Here is a 17,991-nt window from a genome sequence, read left to right on the forward strand (position 1 = left end):
TGCATAGGAATAGTACACATCACAGTTTAGTTTAGGACAAGATGTGTATACTTTCCAAATACTTTATACTTTCCACAGTTCTATATGGTGCCCTGGAGGTCAGCAGTCTCAGGCTATGTTAGACCAAAGAAGGAGGCTAATTCTAGAGTGAGGACCCTTCACTCAGGACATGGGCTCCAATCTCCAGATCCTAACTCCTAGTGACTGGTAGCAAGAGCACCTTTCCTGATCTCCACTGTCAGGGCAGTCCGGTAGGAGAGAGAAGCCTGATCTAGTGGATAGGCCCCTGTACTGGATATTGGGTGTCATGGCTCAGCTACTGATCCACTGGCTGATCTTTGACAAGTCACTTCACCTCTCTGCCTGTGTTTCCCCTCTCACTGTGTATTATCTAGTTAAGGGAGGAGGTCTAGACTAGTAGATAGGCATTGGAATTAGACTCCAGAGGACTGGGTTTAATTTCCTGCCCTGTGTGTGATTTCAGGCAAGTCACTTAAGCTACCCTGTACTTCAGTTTCCCAGACAAAAATAGGAATAGTACTTCTCTACATCACATGAATGATGTGATGATAAAATCCATTTGTAAGTGTGAGGTGCTTATGACAAAGGATATATAAGTATCCAGAGAGAATGACAGAGAAAGGCTGTCATCTATATGGTGATATCCAAGTGACTTCCCTCCTGTTCTTTATCTTATATCCATCCATTAGTTGCTTTCCCTGCTACATCTCCTTGGTTCTCTGGGCTGTAAGTTACACTTGTTTTACACCCCAATTGAATGCCAAAGGGGTGCAGGTTACCCACCTTTGCTAGTTACATAATTTATAATGCACACAACATACATCACGCTGCTTTATGGATCTCACTAACTGATTTGTTGATGTAGCTGTGAAAAATGGTTACTAGGTGGCCACTTTTGGTCTGATTAGTTTAATAATCACTAAACAGGTCACTTTGGTTGTGCATGATTATATGTGACTGGAGGCAGGAATGCGGTCAGCAATCCTCTCTCTTCGCTTTCACCTGGCACACTGCAGGAAGATTGGAGAAGTATTTTTATTTTAGATTTCCTCATTCCTGAAATCCCGAGATCCTTCCCTTTTTGAAGTGATATCACCAGTGCAACCCTCTATGGAGATACAATATCATATGACATGGGACACTGCACTATTTGTATTGCAATAGTGCCTATGTGCCTCAGCCCTATTGTGCCAAGCACTTTACACACAAAACAAAGAGATAGAACGTAAGTTTCCCTGGAAAAGGGACTAAGGGTACATCTACACTTAAATGACTACAAAGGCACAGCTGCAGTGAAACAGCTGTGCCACTGTAGCACTTCAGTGCAGATGCTCCTTATGCCGACAGGAGGGGTTCTCCTATCAGCATAGGAAATTCACCTCCCCAAGAGGTGGTAGCTAGGTTAACAGAAGAATTCGTCAACCTAGCATTGTTTTATGCTGGAAGTAAAGTCAGCCTAACTATGTCTCTTGGGGTGCAGATCTTTCACACTCTGAGACGTAGCTATTCTGTCTGTTGTAAGCTCCCAGTGTAGACCAGAGATGGATACAACACAGTATGCTTATCCTAACTGCCTCCCTGTTAATATTCTCTAACCACTATTACCAATTGCTTAGCCAATGGTGAGCATTTTCTAGGCATTGCAGCAAAGGATAGATTTGTAGGACAACAGTGCAGTGGCCTCAGAGATTTTTATGGCAAGCTCCTGTGATGTCTAAGGGGCAGCCTAGTGGAAAGTGTAAAGGACATTCATATAGGTGGCTACCATATTTTAAGGAAATTGAAACAGTTAAAATATCTATTAAAATGTCCCCAGTGCTCATGCTTTTTGTATTTTCCAGTCATGTCTCTACATCTCATTAGGAAGGAAAGAGAAGCACTGTAAATAACTAGGAGTCTTTCCCACTCCAAAACACAAAGGAAGGTGTAGCTAAATAACACATGCCCAATATAGTGGTGGTCCATGTAAAATTTGTACTGGTTGCCAGATCGCACAAGTGGTAATAACTGTGAGCCACAAATTACTTTAGTAATTCACCTTGTGCTCACTGATGGCATGGTGTTATTCTGTGAAGATGACAATGTTTGTAATTACTGTAGCTGCTTATAGTAGGGCACGGTATCACAAGGTCACCCAGTGGCACCGACACCAGTAATATCCACTATATCTGACAGCAGTGTCTATAGCCCCTACTACACTTCTCCCTGTAAGTGTAGGTGGAAGACAGCTGAGGGAGTAAGAGTTTTTACTGCTATTGACCGTTTCCATTCACCTATCAAGGCAAACTCCAGTATAAGCAAATATTTTTATTCAAAATATACATTGTGACCCACCTTACCCATAGCTTGACACAGATACACCATTGAGATGCACATCCGCTGTAGCTCCTCACATCTATACAGCAGCAGTCACAGCAGTAATAGTTCTGTTTCAGCAGTTAGGGGATTTAGGAATAAAACCTGTGGTGGATCACTAGTTTAAAAATCCTGGATGCCCCAGAACGTAACAAATGCATTACCAGGATTCCCCACAAGCTTCTAGTACTAGTCTTGGTATTTGCTAGATTGAGGTAGCCCTAGGTAAGTGCTCAGATGCTATCCTGGAGAGAGCTATACAAGAATCTGGATAAGCCAACTACTGGAAATTTCATATTTGAAATATTTACTGAGGTAAGGGCAGTGCTGTGTCTAGTAACTAACTAACATCACCCCTCACACAGCCAACCTCCCAGCAACTTAGTTATCCATATTTCTGTGCAACCTTGCTCTAGACCAGCAAAACTGAGAGCTATTGCCGTATAGTGTAGCCTCTAAAGTGCAAGGGACATTTAATTTCTCCTTTTAATTTTGGTAGTAGGATAGCCTACTTATGCATTTAACTCATATTTTACCAAGTGCAGATGACACTCTCAGCTCCAATAGGGGTGAGAGCAGACTTTTTAAAAAAAATTTATAAGCCATTTCAAGATAATTGCTATTCTGGGCAGAGAATAGATGTGCACAAACATTCTACTTTGCCCTGGCTCATGTTTTTGGCACTTATGCACTATAATCCACAAAAGAACTCATTGTCTTGTTTCTCTTTCTAATGTTGCTGGACATTACAGTAGTTCAACATGCCAGTTACCCAGGGCAAGGTTGCCCTAGCTCTTGCCTTTCAAAAGCAAGCAGCTTTGGCTGTGGAACATAGGTTCTAAAAGTTAGCTTAAGCTTAAACTGATACAAATAACTGAGTCAATGTACCCATTTGTTTTTAAAATGGGCATCAACCTTGTAGGAACACAGATCAACCTGCTATAACAGCAGCTATCTAGCTAATTCTGGGTGCAGCTGGCTTTCTAGAGACCCCTCTCTTTTAGGTCACAATAGTTGTCCTAGAAACAGGGGATTTTTCTTAATGCTTTAATTATGGAATAGATGGCACCATGCTGCTGGGATGCAGAACAATCCTGAGCCTTCTTATGTAAGTGCAAGGGAGCAAACGGTAGCCAGCTGGCTGGCATGAAGCCTCATCCCCCTCAGCAGGAGCCAAGCAATTTTGGTTCTCATTTGCATGTGTCTAAAAATCAGCTATTGTGTCTGGGCACTAACAGCTCCGAAGCACTAGATACATCTGTCTTCCTACCAGCAGAGGCCACTTAATTAAAAACAGTTGAATTCGCGGTTTGCTGAAGTATTTTAATGACCAAATATGGAAACAGATAGTACAGTAAGTACTTCTACTTTTATCTAAAGGCATAGGAAGAACCTTCCATTTTAAGTTTTAATTAGTGTTTGCTAATTGGCTTTTTACTGTGTGGCTAGTGTAGCACCACTAATTAGTGCAGTAACCCTCCCCCCAAGCCTGCCATATGCCTTTTTTGGTGCTCACTTTTGTGAAGCTGCAACCTCAAATTAAGTCCAGCCAACTGTTCAGTCTAATGATTAATCAAGGATTTATTGCAGGATGACTTCTAGTCAAACTGAAATTGTTGCTTCTCAATTAACACATCACACAACTATTATACTAGAAAGACTTCAGTGGCAAAAAAGTGCCAACACTTGTACTCTGCTGTCAAGTCTTAAATACTAAAGGTTTATCTTGGTAGAGAGATATTTACGTAACATTGTGGGCCAGTACATATTACTGCTCATTGGAGGCCTACAATTGGCTATATAAAAGGAGAGATTGCATTTTTTACTTCAGTTTATAAGTTATATCTGTTACACATCTTAGGCCACAAGCTACAGAGCATATGACAAGACCTATCACCTCTGAAGGAGGACAGAGGGTTCTAGAGATTGACTTGGACTTCACTAGATCAGAAGAGGAAGAGTTTCCAGCTAAAAGGCTCAGAACTAACATCACCTTGACACCAGACCTCAGCCAACTGTATCTAGGGAAGAGATTTCTTGCACCGTATACTTCACAAAATAGAGCCTCCTGTGCATGGCTCCCACCACCCACCTTCCAGTACCTTAGTTGTAGAACTAGAGTTACTGTACTTAAATAAGGTATTATAGAAGAACTGGCTTTAATGTAACAGTGCCTTGTTACATTTCCTCCTTTACTGAATCTCTAATGTTAGTTTCCTCTTTCTTCCTTGGTTTTAAATAATTTGATAGTACCAAGTCTCTCCTTATTGGAGGATGCATTGAGTGGTCTGAACCTTGAAGCAGAACCCATTTTCTGCTGCTCTGAGATTCTCAGTGATAGTATTAAATCTTCAGGACAGATGCCACGCCCACTGGGCCCTCCTCCAATGGCTTTTGGGTTTTACTATAAGAATGTTTAGTTTAATATAAGACAGCACCCAATAGATAGATGGTCTTAAAAAAAAACAACTCACTAACATGGAAGTAAAGCACCTACTCAGGCCATGACCTGTTTGAGGCCTCTAACTACACTTCTTAGATACTAAAAAAACAAACAAAAAAAATCCAGCTTGATACAGAATTATTGGAAAAAATTATATTTTGGAAGAACTCACTACAGAAGGTGACAGAATTCCAAAATCAAATTACATGAAAATATACATCGCAATTCTCTTTGTACATTAGGTGAGGAAAATCTGCAGTAGAAGAATAGAAGGCAAAAAATATGAAGAACCACAGAAGAGAGAACAGGGATAAGAAGGGAAATGGTATTTCCAATACCAGACCCAGAATTTACTAATTTGAAAGCTTACAGATGTGCATACCTTTTAAATCCAAATCTTAAAAACAAAGGCAAGAGGCAAAAACCAGAGAAAGCAGCTTATCCTATCTTGAGCTTAGTCAACTGATCACTTCCAAACCAAAAGCTCTCAGCCCTTTGAAAAAAAAAAAAATAGCAGGCTCAAGGGTGCTCCACAGCCAGAAATTTTATTGCTACACCCAATCCAAGAACTGTGTGCAACTGAATCAAAAAGGGGGGGGGGGGGAGAAGAGAAGAGGAATGACCTTTGCATTGTCAAAGGTCATTAGAATCAGACAGTTGCTTATAGATACTTTCAGTGTTTGTTTAGGAAAAATCTGAACCTTTGAGGAGATACAGGGTAAGAAGGGAGTGTTTTTCCAAACAGATACTAAACTTTAATAAGTGAAAAAATTAATTATGCCTCATTTGTTCAAAGAAAAATAAATTGGAAAAATCTTTAATCCTAATTGTTTTTTGTTTGACATGCTTCAGGGAGGTTTTTTAAAAAACTGATAAGAAAAAACAATGAACAGGGAAAGAAAATTTGCTAAAATCTTTTAGAATGTACACGATTCTTATCCTAACTACAAGACAGCATTATTTGGTACAATGTGTAATTGTGGATGTACATGAACAGTATATATATTATCCGGATCATGTTGTGCTATGTACACGTCTTTACAATTCTTCCTGAAGGTTAAAGCAGTTCATTAGATTTCAAAATGCGTAATCATCTTTTTATGTTGGCACTTGTTAGGCTCTTGTCAGCATTGATAACTGGCATGTTTTATTGCAGCCCAGTTCCAGCCAGTGTTTGCCAACATGTTACAACAGAAGTCCAGCAATAGGTGGGTAGAGTGCAGGAAAAAACAGTGCCATGTTTCTCAATTGGAGACCTACAAGACAGAAGATAAAGCCGTATTACCACATTGATGAAACGCAGGATCTTTAGTTGCTCAAAGATGGGAAACAGTATTTGTAGAAAGTCCTTTATGGCTGTCTGTGCTCAAAACCAGTTTTCCTGAACATGTGTCTCTTTTGCTTGGTGTTTAGCATTAATTACGCAGTCATCTCTCAAGGAGAGGAGTCTAACCAGTGCAATGCTGTAACACTGGTGGTAAATCTGAGCCCGAAACCTCCATCAAAGTTAGATTTTAGTAAAAATGTCTTAAGCATTTGAGTGTATTATATATGTAGGTTTCTCATATGCATCTAGGACTATGCTGTAGTTGAATATTTTGTATAGCAAGCCAACATTTTAGCTGTTGAATGACTGAAGTCTAGTCTAGTAGTATTTTACAGAATGGAACATGAGTGGCAGCATAAAGCATCGCTGTTATAAAAGTGAGTGTGCTTATTTTAAGTCTGTCATTGGAGCCAGGTTCTTCGTTTTCACAGTTCTATAACTCAGTGGTAAAGGACTTGCCTTCCAAAAGCAAGATGGCCAGCTGACTACATAGTCAGCATTACTTCCCTTTACTCTTGGGCATCATTCATGCCAAGTATTAAGTTGCACTATTGCACTTGCTCAATATCACACTTTTAAAGTGAACTGGGGCTACTATGGTACCTTGGAAGCAGCACACAGCCTTATTTGGTATACTCACACCAGTTATACTAGAGACAGCTAAAGCATGGGAATTCTCCGTTCACCTTATCTCCTGAGCGAGAAATACTGTCAAAGGAAACTGCAAATCTAAGTTATTCATGTGTTTCCCCACGTATCTTTAAATTTTACTAGAAAAAACAGTCCACTTGCTCATAAGCACACTCTTTAAATTCAAAGACAATCCTGTCTGAAAGTTTGCTATGAACAGAATTCATTATCAAGTGGGACTGACTTGAGTAACTGTGCAGCTAAAGTACATGAAATCTTCAGAAAAGATTTGCTAATGTTAAAAGCAGTAGGTCAAACAGAAAATGGAACTTGTGCTAATTGTACTAAGTTGTGAAAGGTTCCTTGAGAGGTCAGTTTGTTAAAACAATCCCTTCCCATACCAAGGTCATTCAGCAGCCCAGTTTTTCCATGCAACTATGTTCAGGGTACTGAATGTAAGGAATACAGGTTTATTGTGGTGGATAAGATGTGGCTTTAAGATTTGGCGCAACTATTCCTTCCAATCAGCCATTTAAACACAAGTGACATCTCACTCTGGAAGTCAACTGACCTATCTGAATGCAGAAGGGCATTCTGCAATTCGAATTAAAAGGGTTAAAACCCTTTTCAGGTGAAGATACAATTCAACAGCAGTGAAGAGACAAAAAACACTAAACAGAAAAGTTTTAGTCACCTTACTGACCTGGAGACCAGTTACAAAGTACAGCTCTACCCCAATATACCACTGTCGTGGGGAGCCAAAAATCCCTACCACATTATAGGTGAAATGCGATTAGGGCTCCAGCTGTGATTTAAAGGGCCCAGGGCTCCCCGCAGCAGCTGGAGCCCTGGAACCTTTAAAAGCGCTGCCGGAGCCCCACTTCTACCCCGCTATATGTGAACACGTGTTATAGCGGGCTAGAGGTGTAGTAAGAGTATAGTACTTTGACAATTAGTCATGTGGACTAGCAAGATGGTTATATGGGTTGTATCATTCTAACACAATTTGTCCTTTTACAGCATTAGGTCTGGCAGCGTGCCACAGTTTACATTTTAAATGGAAGCTTCCATTTAACATCCCCCTTGCTAATCAGAAGTAGGTTGCTTAAGGGCAATGGTCTAACCACCTCTCCATCCTGAAGCTTGTGATCTCAGGGTATTAAAAAGTTACAGAAGGAAAGTGTCTAAAAAAATAGTTTGGTGCTTAGCAGTCTAGCCTCTCTTCTGCAGAGAAGAGACTGTAAGAGTAAAAGTTGAGACATCTCTAAAAAAAACATTAGAATTCTTTGTTTCAAGTTACACTGAAGAACTCAAGTCAAAACCAAAAGTTGTCTGGGAAAAAGATGACATTTTTCAGTCTAGAGCCTGTGGTTGTTGGCAATAACTATTTGACAAGTGGTATTAAGCCCTGAGTTAAAGTTTGCTTGAAGAGAAATTCAAGCATGTTCTAGTTCAGCTCCCAAGCAGAATTACTGACGACTACCAAGAGTTGTCAAGTAGATTCATTTTCCCTGAGGAGCTACTAAAATTCAGCATCCTGTAGTATTACCATTATGGGCAATGCAAGACACTTTCTTGGTGCTGTATGTCAAGACTGACGGGGGAAAAGGGGTAAGTCTTAGAAGTGCTACAAGATTTTTAACTCAAGACAGTTTAAAAAAGGCCAAGATGTCTTCCCAACCACTTGACTGATCCGAACACCCTAAAAAGAGATTGAACCTGCAAATGGCCTTGCTACCAGCATCGGTACACAGATTGACATCACATGTACATCAACATTTACAGTTTTGGGCTGGCAACAGACATCTGAATTTGAAAGCTTGTTGGGAAGACTGCTTGGGCAGGAATCTATAGGGAATGTCCACTTTTGATCCTAAAAAGGTTAAGTGTATTTCTAGCCGCTAATGAGATTAGTGAACTGGTATAAAATACTGCCAAACCAAATCTAATCTCAGGCTTTGGGCAGTGTATTGAAGACATGCTAACACAACAAGTTTACCAACCCAGGCAAAGAATTTAGTGGACAGTAATGCATGAAGGAAAAAAGTTACATTCCGTGTCTCCATAGCCTTGTAGTCTTTGGCAGTGCTGGTCTACATACATGAGGCTGAGGACACATTGTCAGTGAAACTGGGAGAAAGAGCAAAGTTTGTTTGAAAGACGAGGGGAAGGTATTTATGCCTGAATAAGGACTGTGTTGTACTGTTAGTTTGTCCTTCAAGCCTCCTACTAATGGAGGTGAATGTGACTTTCTTTGAAGAAGTTACTTACCCTGAAAAAAAGTGAAGCTACTAGCTGCTGAATAAGTGTCACTCAAAAGCAGTCTCTTGGCTTTTTCTTACACAGCGGGCAACTTTCCTTTTGAATTCTCCATTTCTGTCTTCTCTCCATTCTTTCTGTAAAGAAGTAGTTGGACAACTTTGATGTTAGTGCTGTGATAAGCTTATTCTAGCAAGAAGTTTCATATTTAAGTTTCCAGGACCTAGGTGTTCCGAGTCCAAGAGATTTTCTTAAAGTGTGTTTAAAGCTAGCGAACCTGTTCCTGGAAGCAATCATGGCATTCGAGGCTGGGAGAAAAGAGATCATCCTAGGCTCCTAGAAAGCTTGTCCCTAAAACTGTGGAGGCCTAGGCCATTTCTACAGTCTAAGCTTTCATCAGTAGAAGTTTTTAGCCCTTGTGGCTGCAAAACCCTTCTCTCCACCTAGTTTCTTCCAAACAGGAGCCAGATTTCAACAGACTATAGTGAGTTGTTTGGTCAGTTCCAGGGCATCTGCAAAGCAACAGCAGATTCATAGACAAGGCCAGAAGGACAATTATGATCATCTCATCTCAACTCCTGCTTAACACAGGCTATATGATTTCCCTGAATTCATTCTTGTTTCAACTAGAGCATAGATTTTCTCCTAAAAAAAAAATATATATCTTGATTTAATTGCTCATGGTGGAGAATCCACTACAACCCTTAACTGTTACCCTCACTGCTGGAAATTTGCTTTTTTTAATAGTCTGAGTTCGTCTTGCTTCAACTTCCAGCCATTAGCTCATTACACATTTGTTAGATTGATATAGGGCTTCTCAAATTTCTATTCTCCATGTAAGTACTTACAGAATGATCAAGTCAACCCTTAATCGCTCTTTAAATTATGCCTATTATCCTGCCACTAAAAAAAAAAAAAAAAAAAGTCCCAGATTTCCAAGCCTGGCTTATACTGCATGTGTATGGTGTTGATAGTGGCTCTCTACAGACACCATGTAGGCCATCTCTCCATTCTTTCCAGTAGCAAGTGTTTGAGGTATTTCTGTGTAAGATATTTACAAGTCTCGCTACTGTTACTGCACTCCAGCTGGTCAAGCCATCAACTAGTGGCTCTTTGAAGAGTAAGAAAGCAAAAAAAGACATAAGAGCTGTTAAATGAGGTAGAGGAAGAAAAATTGAGATCCAGAATGAAGAGACAGGCAATAGACTGTACAGCAAATGCCTACTTCCAAGGAGGAAGGCAGTTGCTATGAGGCCTCCTGTATGTTCAACTGCAAACTTAGACACAGAATTCCATCTTTAAGGAGTTGTGCTCCAAAAATCTTAACTTAAAAAAATTGTTTCTAATCCTTATGGGTGCAGAGACCTCAAACATGAATAGAGCATCAACTGAAGCAGGGATGTGTTCCCAAGTCAGCAAAGGACCTGAAACAAGAGCTCTGAAAGACATTAACTGCCTTAGACATAGCAGGCAGGACCATTTGGACTCCTCCTGACCTCCCACTGATGCCATGGCAAATTGAGCAGCAAATGCAACAAAAATGGATTTGAGACACTGCTTTTTCATTCCCACCCTGCCAGCCATCTCTTCATAGAATATCAGGGTTGGAAGGGACCTCAGGAGGTCATCTACTCCAACCCCCTGCTCAAAGCAGGGCCAATCCCCAGACAGATCTTTGCCCCAGATCCCTAAATAGCCCCCCTCAAGGATTGAACTCTCAACCCTGGGTTTAGCAGCCCGATGCTCAAACTACTGAGCGATCCCTCCCCCTGCAGGGAGGGTTGCCTGTAGCTTACCATCCCTGCAGCCATCTGTTCTCTAGATTCTCCAATAGGAAGATACACTGATCCAATTATCAGGGAGCCAGATGTTGAGTCTTGTAGCCAGTAAGCTGGGCAACCAAAAGCAGAAGCTAAATAGAAGACAGTGTAGCAGAGACCTAAGGAGGTGAGTGCTTAAACTCTCCCTAAGCTCCCTCCTCTGGAGTACCATGGCCAAGGGGTAAAAGGGAAGAAAATGAGACAGGATCCAGTGAGAAATGCTGGGCTTCCTGGATTGCACAGTAAACCCCCCCACCATTGGGTGGAGGAAGAAGGAGAGAGAGAGATTCACATCAATGAGTATGTCTGACTGTGCACTAGATTTGCAGGTTTCTGTGGGGATGGAAATTAAAGGGTACTACACTAGGCCATGCAAAAATGCCTCTATTTAAGGACTAGAATCCAGGAGGCTATTTTCTAGACACATAGCATGTTTACAACCCCAGCTCAAAGAGTTAAGAGACCTGACAAACCCACACTACTCATGTGGAAGTTAATATAAAGTATACTTCAGGATGAAACCTGAAGCCTTCCTGCTAGCACTTTTCTCCCTACCTTTGAAATAACTTTCCAAAAAAAAAAAAAATTGGACATTTAGTCTAGTATGTGCTTTTATAGATAAGTGAAAGGAGTGGCCCTTTCCCAAAAAGACATTCTGATAAAGCAGTAGAGCACTTTTCAAAGCAGCAAGTTACTGGAAATTTTGGGGAAAGAGCACGGGATGTAGTGTGTAAAAATCACTGTGTAGAAACCAGAAAAGTCAGCTACAGATTAATGTTAAAAATCACTATATACTATTGGGCATTTAAAGCCTAGTTTGCTCCTCCACAGCATTCAGATTTGCTGTATGAAGATGGGTCTTTCCTTGATACTCAAGTCTCCAGTAGTAATACACACAGCATGAGTGGTTGGATGTGTACAGAAAGATATCCAAAAACTGCTTTCTTTGATAGCTATTTCGTATCAGGAAAAGCTTGTTTCCACCACTGATTTGAGTACCACTGTCTTTCCCAAACTTGGGAAAGCTGAGCTCCCACTTCAGCAAAGTGACACTAGATGCACATCCCTATAGCCTCCTGCATTATTCAAGACCTTTTCATCTTTGATATCTTCTGCACCCCCTAGGTAGTCTTTTCTCCCCTTTTCTTTCCCTCCACCTCCCCAAACTTTAAGAGGCTACTTTAGATTTTTATGATCTTCCCCCTTTTCTTACATGTTTGTTAAGAACATCATTGCTCAAACATTAATATTTCAAGTGCCATTGACATCCCTGTTAGTACGCACTGAAATGAGTGGGGCCATTCCTACCTCAATGTGTGTTACAGGCTCTCCTAAATTATTCTCAACATTGAGGGTTATTCTCCTCCTCACCCTGCAAATAATAGCGTTGAGATTCTTGTTCTCCAGATAGTTTTCATTGTAGAGGTCTGTTCATCCATCCCACACTTAGGAATCACTGCCCTCCAAAGTGAAATTCAGTATTACCCCAACCTCATAGGCAAGTGAACCACTTTACATGATGGATGTCTTCACTGCAGATGGAAGAAGCATGGGGTGGGCAACACCCAAGAACTTGTCACCTAAGCTTAGTGGTGCTTTCAACCTGGGCTACTTTGTTCATCTGGGTCTGCTGACTGGATTGTAAGTGAGGCTTTTATACTGCCACTTTGCAGTGAGGACACATGCTAAGTCACCTGAGGGCTGACACCCCTCCAATGCCTTCCCACAATTCCTCCACTATTTCAAGTCTGTAAAAGGAGGCATTACCTCCCATGTATGCACTGTTTAAATCTATACTCACAACACTGACATAGGCTGATGTTTTAGGGGCAAGAGAAGAACAGTTACATTTTTAATCAGTAACTTCTCCTACTAAGATCCCTGCATCAGTTTCTGTGGTTAGTCTTGTCCAAGACACAAAAGACTCCCTAAATAATCCTTTTCTGCACTACATGCAAAGTAACATATTAACCATCAGAAAGGGTTTCCAGCATAGACTGAAGGACACAGGAGTCGTGAGCTAAAGGAGTTGTATTTTACATCTTCAGATGCACCAGCCGACACTGGTTGGCAACTTGTATCTAGTGAGATAGCCGCTTACATCAAGCTTCATTGCTATGGAGACAGCTGAAGTTTTCCTATTACATTTGAGCACCCAAGCCTCAAAATGTAATGCAGAAAGTCTCTACCCTGCCTGTTTCTGTATCCTGTGTAAGTTTCTATCCGACAAGTCTGCTTCAGTGTCTGCCTCCTTCAGCCTATAAAGCAGGAGGATTTTGTCTGTAGTTAGCAACCAATACTTGTTTACCAAGAAAAAGTAATCCACAAAGCAATTCTGGGGCTGAATTTCAGACACTCTATAGCTTTTAAGACTAGCTATTAAGCTTCATTACATATACATTTTTACTGGGCAAGAGTACAGTCTTTGCTTATCAGTCATCTAATACCATGCTTACCAAGTCATAAAATATGCCCTTCAAGTTTTTGCATTTAGAATTAAGTAACCTTTCCTGCTACACATAGCACCACTGTACTTACAAACCAGGAGTCTTACCGCTGCATCGACATTAGCGGGAGAGTCACCATTGGGATCTGCCAGCATAGAAATGACACTAATCATTATAGTTTCCACTGTGTGGATGGGAAGCCAGCGTTCCTCAGGTTTTTCATAGCCGTATTTATCTTCTCCAGGTTCATGAAGAATGGAAATGCAGACATCACCGTTCTTGTCAACTACAAAGTCAAGCAGTCACATTAGGTATATTTCAGTGGTGATTAAATAAGATACTATATGGGGCTGCTATTCTCCATCCAAACAAGTGTTCTATCCAAGTACCTTCAAAACAGTTTGCTGTGGAAAGTTTCAGGGAAGACATTTTCTTTCAAGACACTGTCAAGTTTTATCACTGTTTGGAGGACTTCTTACAAAGAAGTTGGAAAAAATGAAACGGGACAAGAGACAGCAGACTTGCCCTAGTCTACTTCAGTTTATTTAAAGCAAATATCTGCCTTAATGTGGGCACACTCAGTACTTTGACAGTTTAAGTGTTCAGTTTAATTGTAGCCCTTTCAGAGTTCTACAAAAATCTGATATTCACCTTTTTCAGATCAAAAAGGTTACAGGATAGCTGTAGACTATTCACACCACTGATTTGATCTATGAAACAACACATGGAAAATTAAGTGGCCCCGTGGACCATTTTGATACCTCCATTTTCAGTTTAGTTGCTATTTTTCCCCTGTCTGAAAGCTTAAATCTGAGTTCAGAGTCTTAGATGTATAGCCAGCAAACCCCCCTGGCAGGGCATGTGCTCAGTATCTTAAGGAGCGGGTATAAAGCAGTGTCAGTCAATGTATGTGAAAGTTGGGATTTGACTTGATGTCACTATTAGACCTCCTTGTCTCCCCCCCAACCCCCACAATGGAATCATTTTGTGCTGGTTTTCTGTTAAGCTGTACTCCAGATTTACAGAACTCAGTAAAGTTCTTCAGCCCAATATAGGTGTGACTATAGGAGCCTTGTCTTCAGAAGACACAAGGGTTGGAAATCGCTTCTTCTCATCTTCCAGCTTGTATCTGCCAAGCCAGTCATGTAAAATTAACCCTAAGACCCAGGTTTTTTTTTCCCAGACCAAAGACTTACATTAAGGAGATGGCCCCAGCAATTTGTCTGGGCCAGACACTGTCCATCAATACATGCTGCCTAAACCTTGGGAAGGCTGATGCAGATGCTTGGAGAGCAGACCTCGAGACCACTGAAGTGTCAAGTATGGAGAGGAGAAATAGTATATTACAAGATGTGGCAGTTAGCTAAACGGTAGGGTTGTTACAGGTTTCTTACAACACAGGACACATCAACTCTGGCTAATCTTGCTTTAGTCACACCTTCAGTTTCATTTACAAGTACAGAAAGCTAAAACTGTAGCAATTCTTACCATTGGGATGCCAGATTTCTGTGATGAACTTCATTTTCGGCGGCCTGAGAGGGTAGTCTTTTGGAAAAGTGAGATGAGCCTTGAAGACGCCACCTTCACTGGTGAATTAAAGAATTATCAGTAAGTAGTTCTTTGCAAGTCCAAAACTAGAAAATTGAGTCAGATGACACTTTATATTAGATTTAAACAGTTTGTAACACTGGCATTCATAGTAATAGCATTAGCATACACAATGGATGATAACTTTTTACAAGCTACTCGCCATCCCCTCCAAATAAATACTCAGACTACAATGTTTAAGAGTATTTTATTTTTACAGAGGACAAAGTGTCATTTTAACTCAAAATTCCATAGAGGTCTCAGCTAGCTAAGTGAGGAAGTAAACATTTAGAGTCACTGCTTAGAAGTCACCTGCCAGGCTTCCACTGCTGTCTCATGACTGAAGATCCCATCAATACCCCCAATTCAACTCCCAGAAGAAAAGCAAGCATAGAACCCTGATACCTGTTCATGTTCCACATGTGGGTCACCTCATCAGTTGACAGGTCTGATCTATAGCTAGGTTCACTGGTGCAGTATTCAGATTTAGGAGTACCTACTAAGTCAAGGAATCTCAGGAAAATTTGCCAAATCAACAGTCTAAACAGTGGTCTCGGGACCCTTAGCACCATCATTCTTGACCCATGCTTCCAATGAAGGATTTCTGCACTCTGATATCAAGGGGCTCATTACCAGCACAACCAAGTTATTTTCTAGCACTAACAGATAATCTATATTTTGACCAATCTAACTGGGTTGGAGTTGAACAGGTCCCATCTTAGTGCAGATTAGGTACAAATGCACCTAGACTCAAAACTTAACTGATCTAGTTGTTTACGTATGGAGGTTTGAAGCCAAGGAAGATACAGTCTTGGTAAGTGTGAATCCCTATATAGCTAGAAACCCCAGAAATAAGCAAAGATGTCATGTTAAAGCTTATTTCCTTTTACCACACACTGACCTTATTCCTACTACTTCATGGAGTAGATGTTCAGTTTCAGTAGAGAAGGCCTGGCATTGGAAGTTGGGAGAGGAGGAGGTTGTGACTCTCTAGTGCTATGAGTGGATACTATGACAAGCTCCTCTGCAGTTGCCATCATTGTAAACTAGAGCTTAAAAAGGCTTGGACTTCTAATGAAGATTAAGACACGCTACAATTTGAAGAGGAGACACTGATCAGATGTTGGACACTCATGATAGGCAAGTTACTGCCTCAATATAAAGAGGAAAGATTGAAGCAGCAGAGTGGTGTTCACAAAGATGGCTAAATACGCTATGCCTCTAGACTATTTTTATATTAGAGGGCCATCAAGAAATCCCAAATCCCTGGAGGAAAAAAATTTAATTAGGGGCCTGGGTACTGTAAATTGTAGAGCCTTTTAAAACTCAATACCCTTTCAGTAAGTTTTTTGCAACACTGATGCACCCAGCTGGGCGATATTGATTTTTTTTTTTTAAACAAATGTAGAACTGAAGTCCCTAAAGGAGAACGCAGTATTTTGAGTCATGCACTGAGCCAACAATAAGCCTTTAACCCTTTCAATTAGAAAGGCGATTGCCATATGCAAGCTGCTGTACCTTAATAAAACGACAACTTTGCAGTTTATACTTATTGCCCTGTTAAATGTAGTGATTCATAACAGGTGTTTCCCATGGGCATAGTGAACAGGACTGACAAGACAGGACTCTGGCTGCTGAATCCAGATGCTTATAGGAGCAAGCTAGATAGATAGTTACTTTGCTCATACAAAACTTATGTTGCATAGTCTAATGGTTATAGCAGAGGAATGAGTCAAGCACCCAGGGTTCTTTTAGTTTGATCCAGACTCACTTACATCTTAAACAAGCTGTGCTGACTTCATATGGGAACTGAAAAATTGAGTGATAGTCAGAATAGGCCATTTCCTGAGAACAGGACATTGAATAGAGTACAGCAGTGAAATTAAACCAGTGGCATCCAACCTGGGTGCTAAGTTGCAAAGTGACAAAATCTTATTGTAAGCTCCCAGCATTCTGAGCCCTGAAACTTAGAGACAGTTGCTTAAATCAGTCAAGTAGGGGCAATGCCTCCCTCACTGAAGCAGCTGCTGATCTTTCCCTGCTGCAGATGCTTAGCAATCCCTTGCAGCAGGAAAATCTGTACTATAGGCAAGGCATTCGTCCTGGCTGCTCCACTACCAGGCTGGGATGGGGGCAGGAAGCTTCTCAGAGAAAGCAGGATACTACTTTGTTTGCCTGAGCATAAGGCAGCATTTCTCAGACTATGGGTGCTGACTCAAAAAGGGGTCACAAGGCCATGGGGTGTGTGTGGGGGGATTGCAGTATTGCCACCCTTACTTCTGTGCTGCCTTTAAAGCTGGGCAGTCAGAGCAGCAGCTGCTGGCCAGGTGCCCAGCTCTAAAGGCAGAGCCACTGCCAGCAGCAACACAGAAGTAAGGGAGGCATGGTATTGGGGGCAGGGGTGTCAACTGCCTGAAATATTTTCAAAGGGGGCCCCAGCAAAAAAAGGTTGAGAACCCCCTGGCCTAGGGAATACCTAGCAGAAGATGGTTACCCTTCTCCACACAGCCACCCAGGAGAAGAGGAAAGAAAACAAAAAGGTGAGAACCTAACAAGTTACAGCCCCCAGATGTAGTTATAAGTCAATCAATAGCTACAAAGTGCTACCCTGAACTGTGCCTGTCTGCTGTTATGAAGATTATGTCATGGCATCTTGTGTCTGTGTAATCCAACTGGCAAGAAGCAAGGTCGTAAACTGATGTCCTACTGGCATGCTCCCACTGGAGACATGGCATGATGCTTGGCTCTTCCCACCTTCACCTCCCCTGAAAAAAATTTCTTCCCATGAGTCACTCAAAATGTTTAAAACCTTTAATAGTTGCTCTCCATTCAGGTCTATCCCTGGCTCTGTTTTCAAAGGGGGGGGGGGGGGACAACAACAACTTATGCCACATGAGTTGAGATGCTGCTTAAGGGTGGCTGAGGCATTTACACTGACCACCCCTTGCTGTGCTTTGAGTTTCAACTTAATTTATATGCCCCCCAAAAGTCCAGCACCCCCACTTCTGATGTGACCTGTCCATCAAAGCTGAGCTTCTGATAATCATTTGTTTCAATGTGGTTTGTTCTGGTGCCCCACCCCCAGATGAAAAGAGTTTGATA

General features: G+C 41.3%; 1 protein-coding gene across 2 annotated transcripts in view; it reads right to left on the reverse strand.

Annotated features, from left to right (window-relative positions):
- Positions 1 to 4,960: 4,960 nt before the first annotated feature.
- Positions 4,961 to 17,991, reverse strand: part of UBE2G1 (ubiquitin conjugating enzyme E2 G1) — a 45,129-nt gene continuing 32,098 nt past the window's right edge. The window contains exons 3-6 of one of the 2 annotated variants that reach the window (XM_044993847.1): positions 14,791 to 14,883; positions 13,410 to 13,588; positions 9,048 to 9,172; positions 4,961 to 6,075 (exon numbers count right to left, since the gene is read on the reverse strand). In XM_044993847.1, coding sequence (XP_044849782.1) covers positions 9,086 to 9,172; positions 13,410 to 13,588; positions 14,791 to 14,883 — 359 coding nt within the window. In that variant the 3' untranslated portion in view covers positions 4,961 to 6,075; positions 9,048 to 9,085. Of the gene's footprint in view, positions 6,076 to 9,047; positions 9,173 to 13,409; positions 13,589 to 14,790; positions 14,889 to 17,991 lie in introns of both variants that reach the window. The other variant, XM_044993846.1, reaches the window with a different exon arrangement.

Source organism: Mauremys mutica, chromosome 19, assembly GCF_020497125.1.
Source record: "Mauremys mutica isolate MM-2020 ecotype Southern chromosome 19, ASM2049712v1, whole genome shotgun sequence".
Classification (NCBI taxonomy): Eukaryota; Metazoa; Chordata; order Testudines; family Geoemydidae; genus Mauremys; species Mauremys mutica.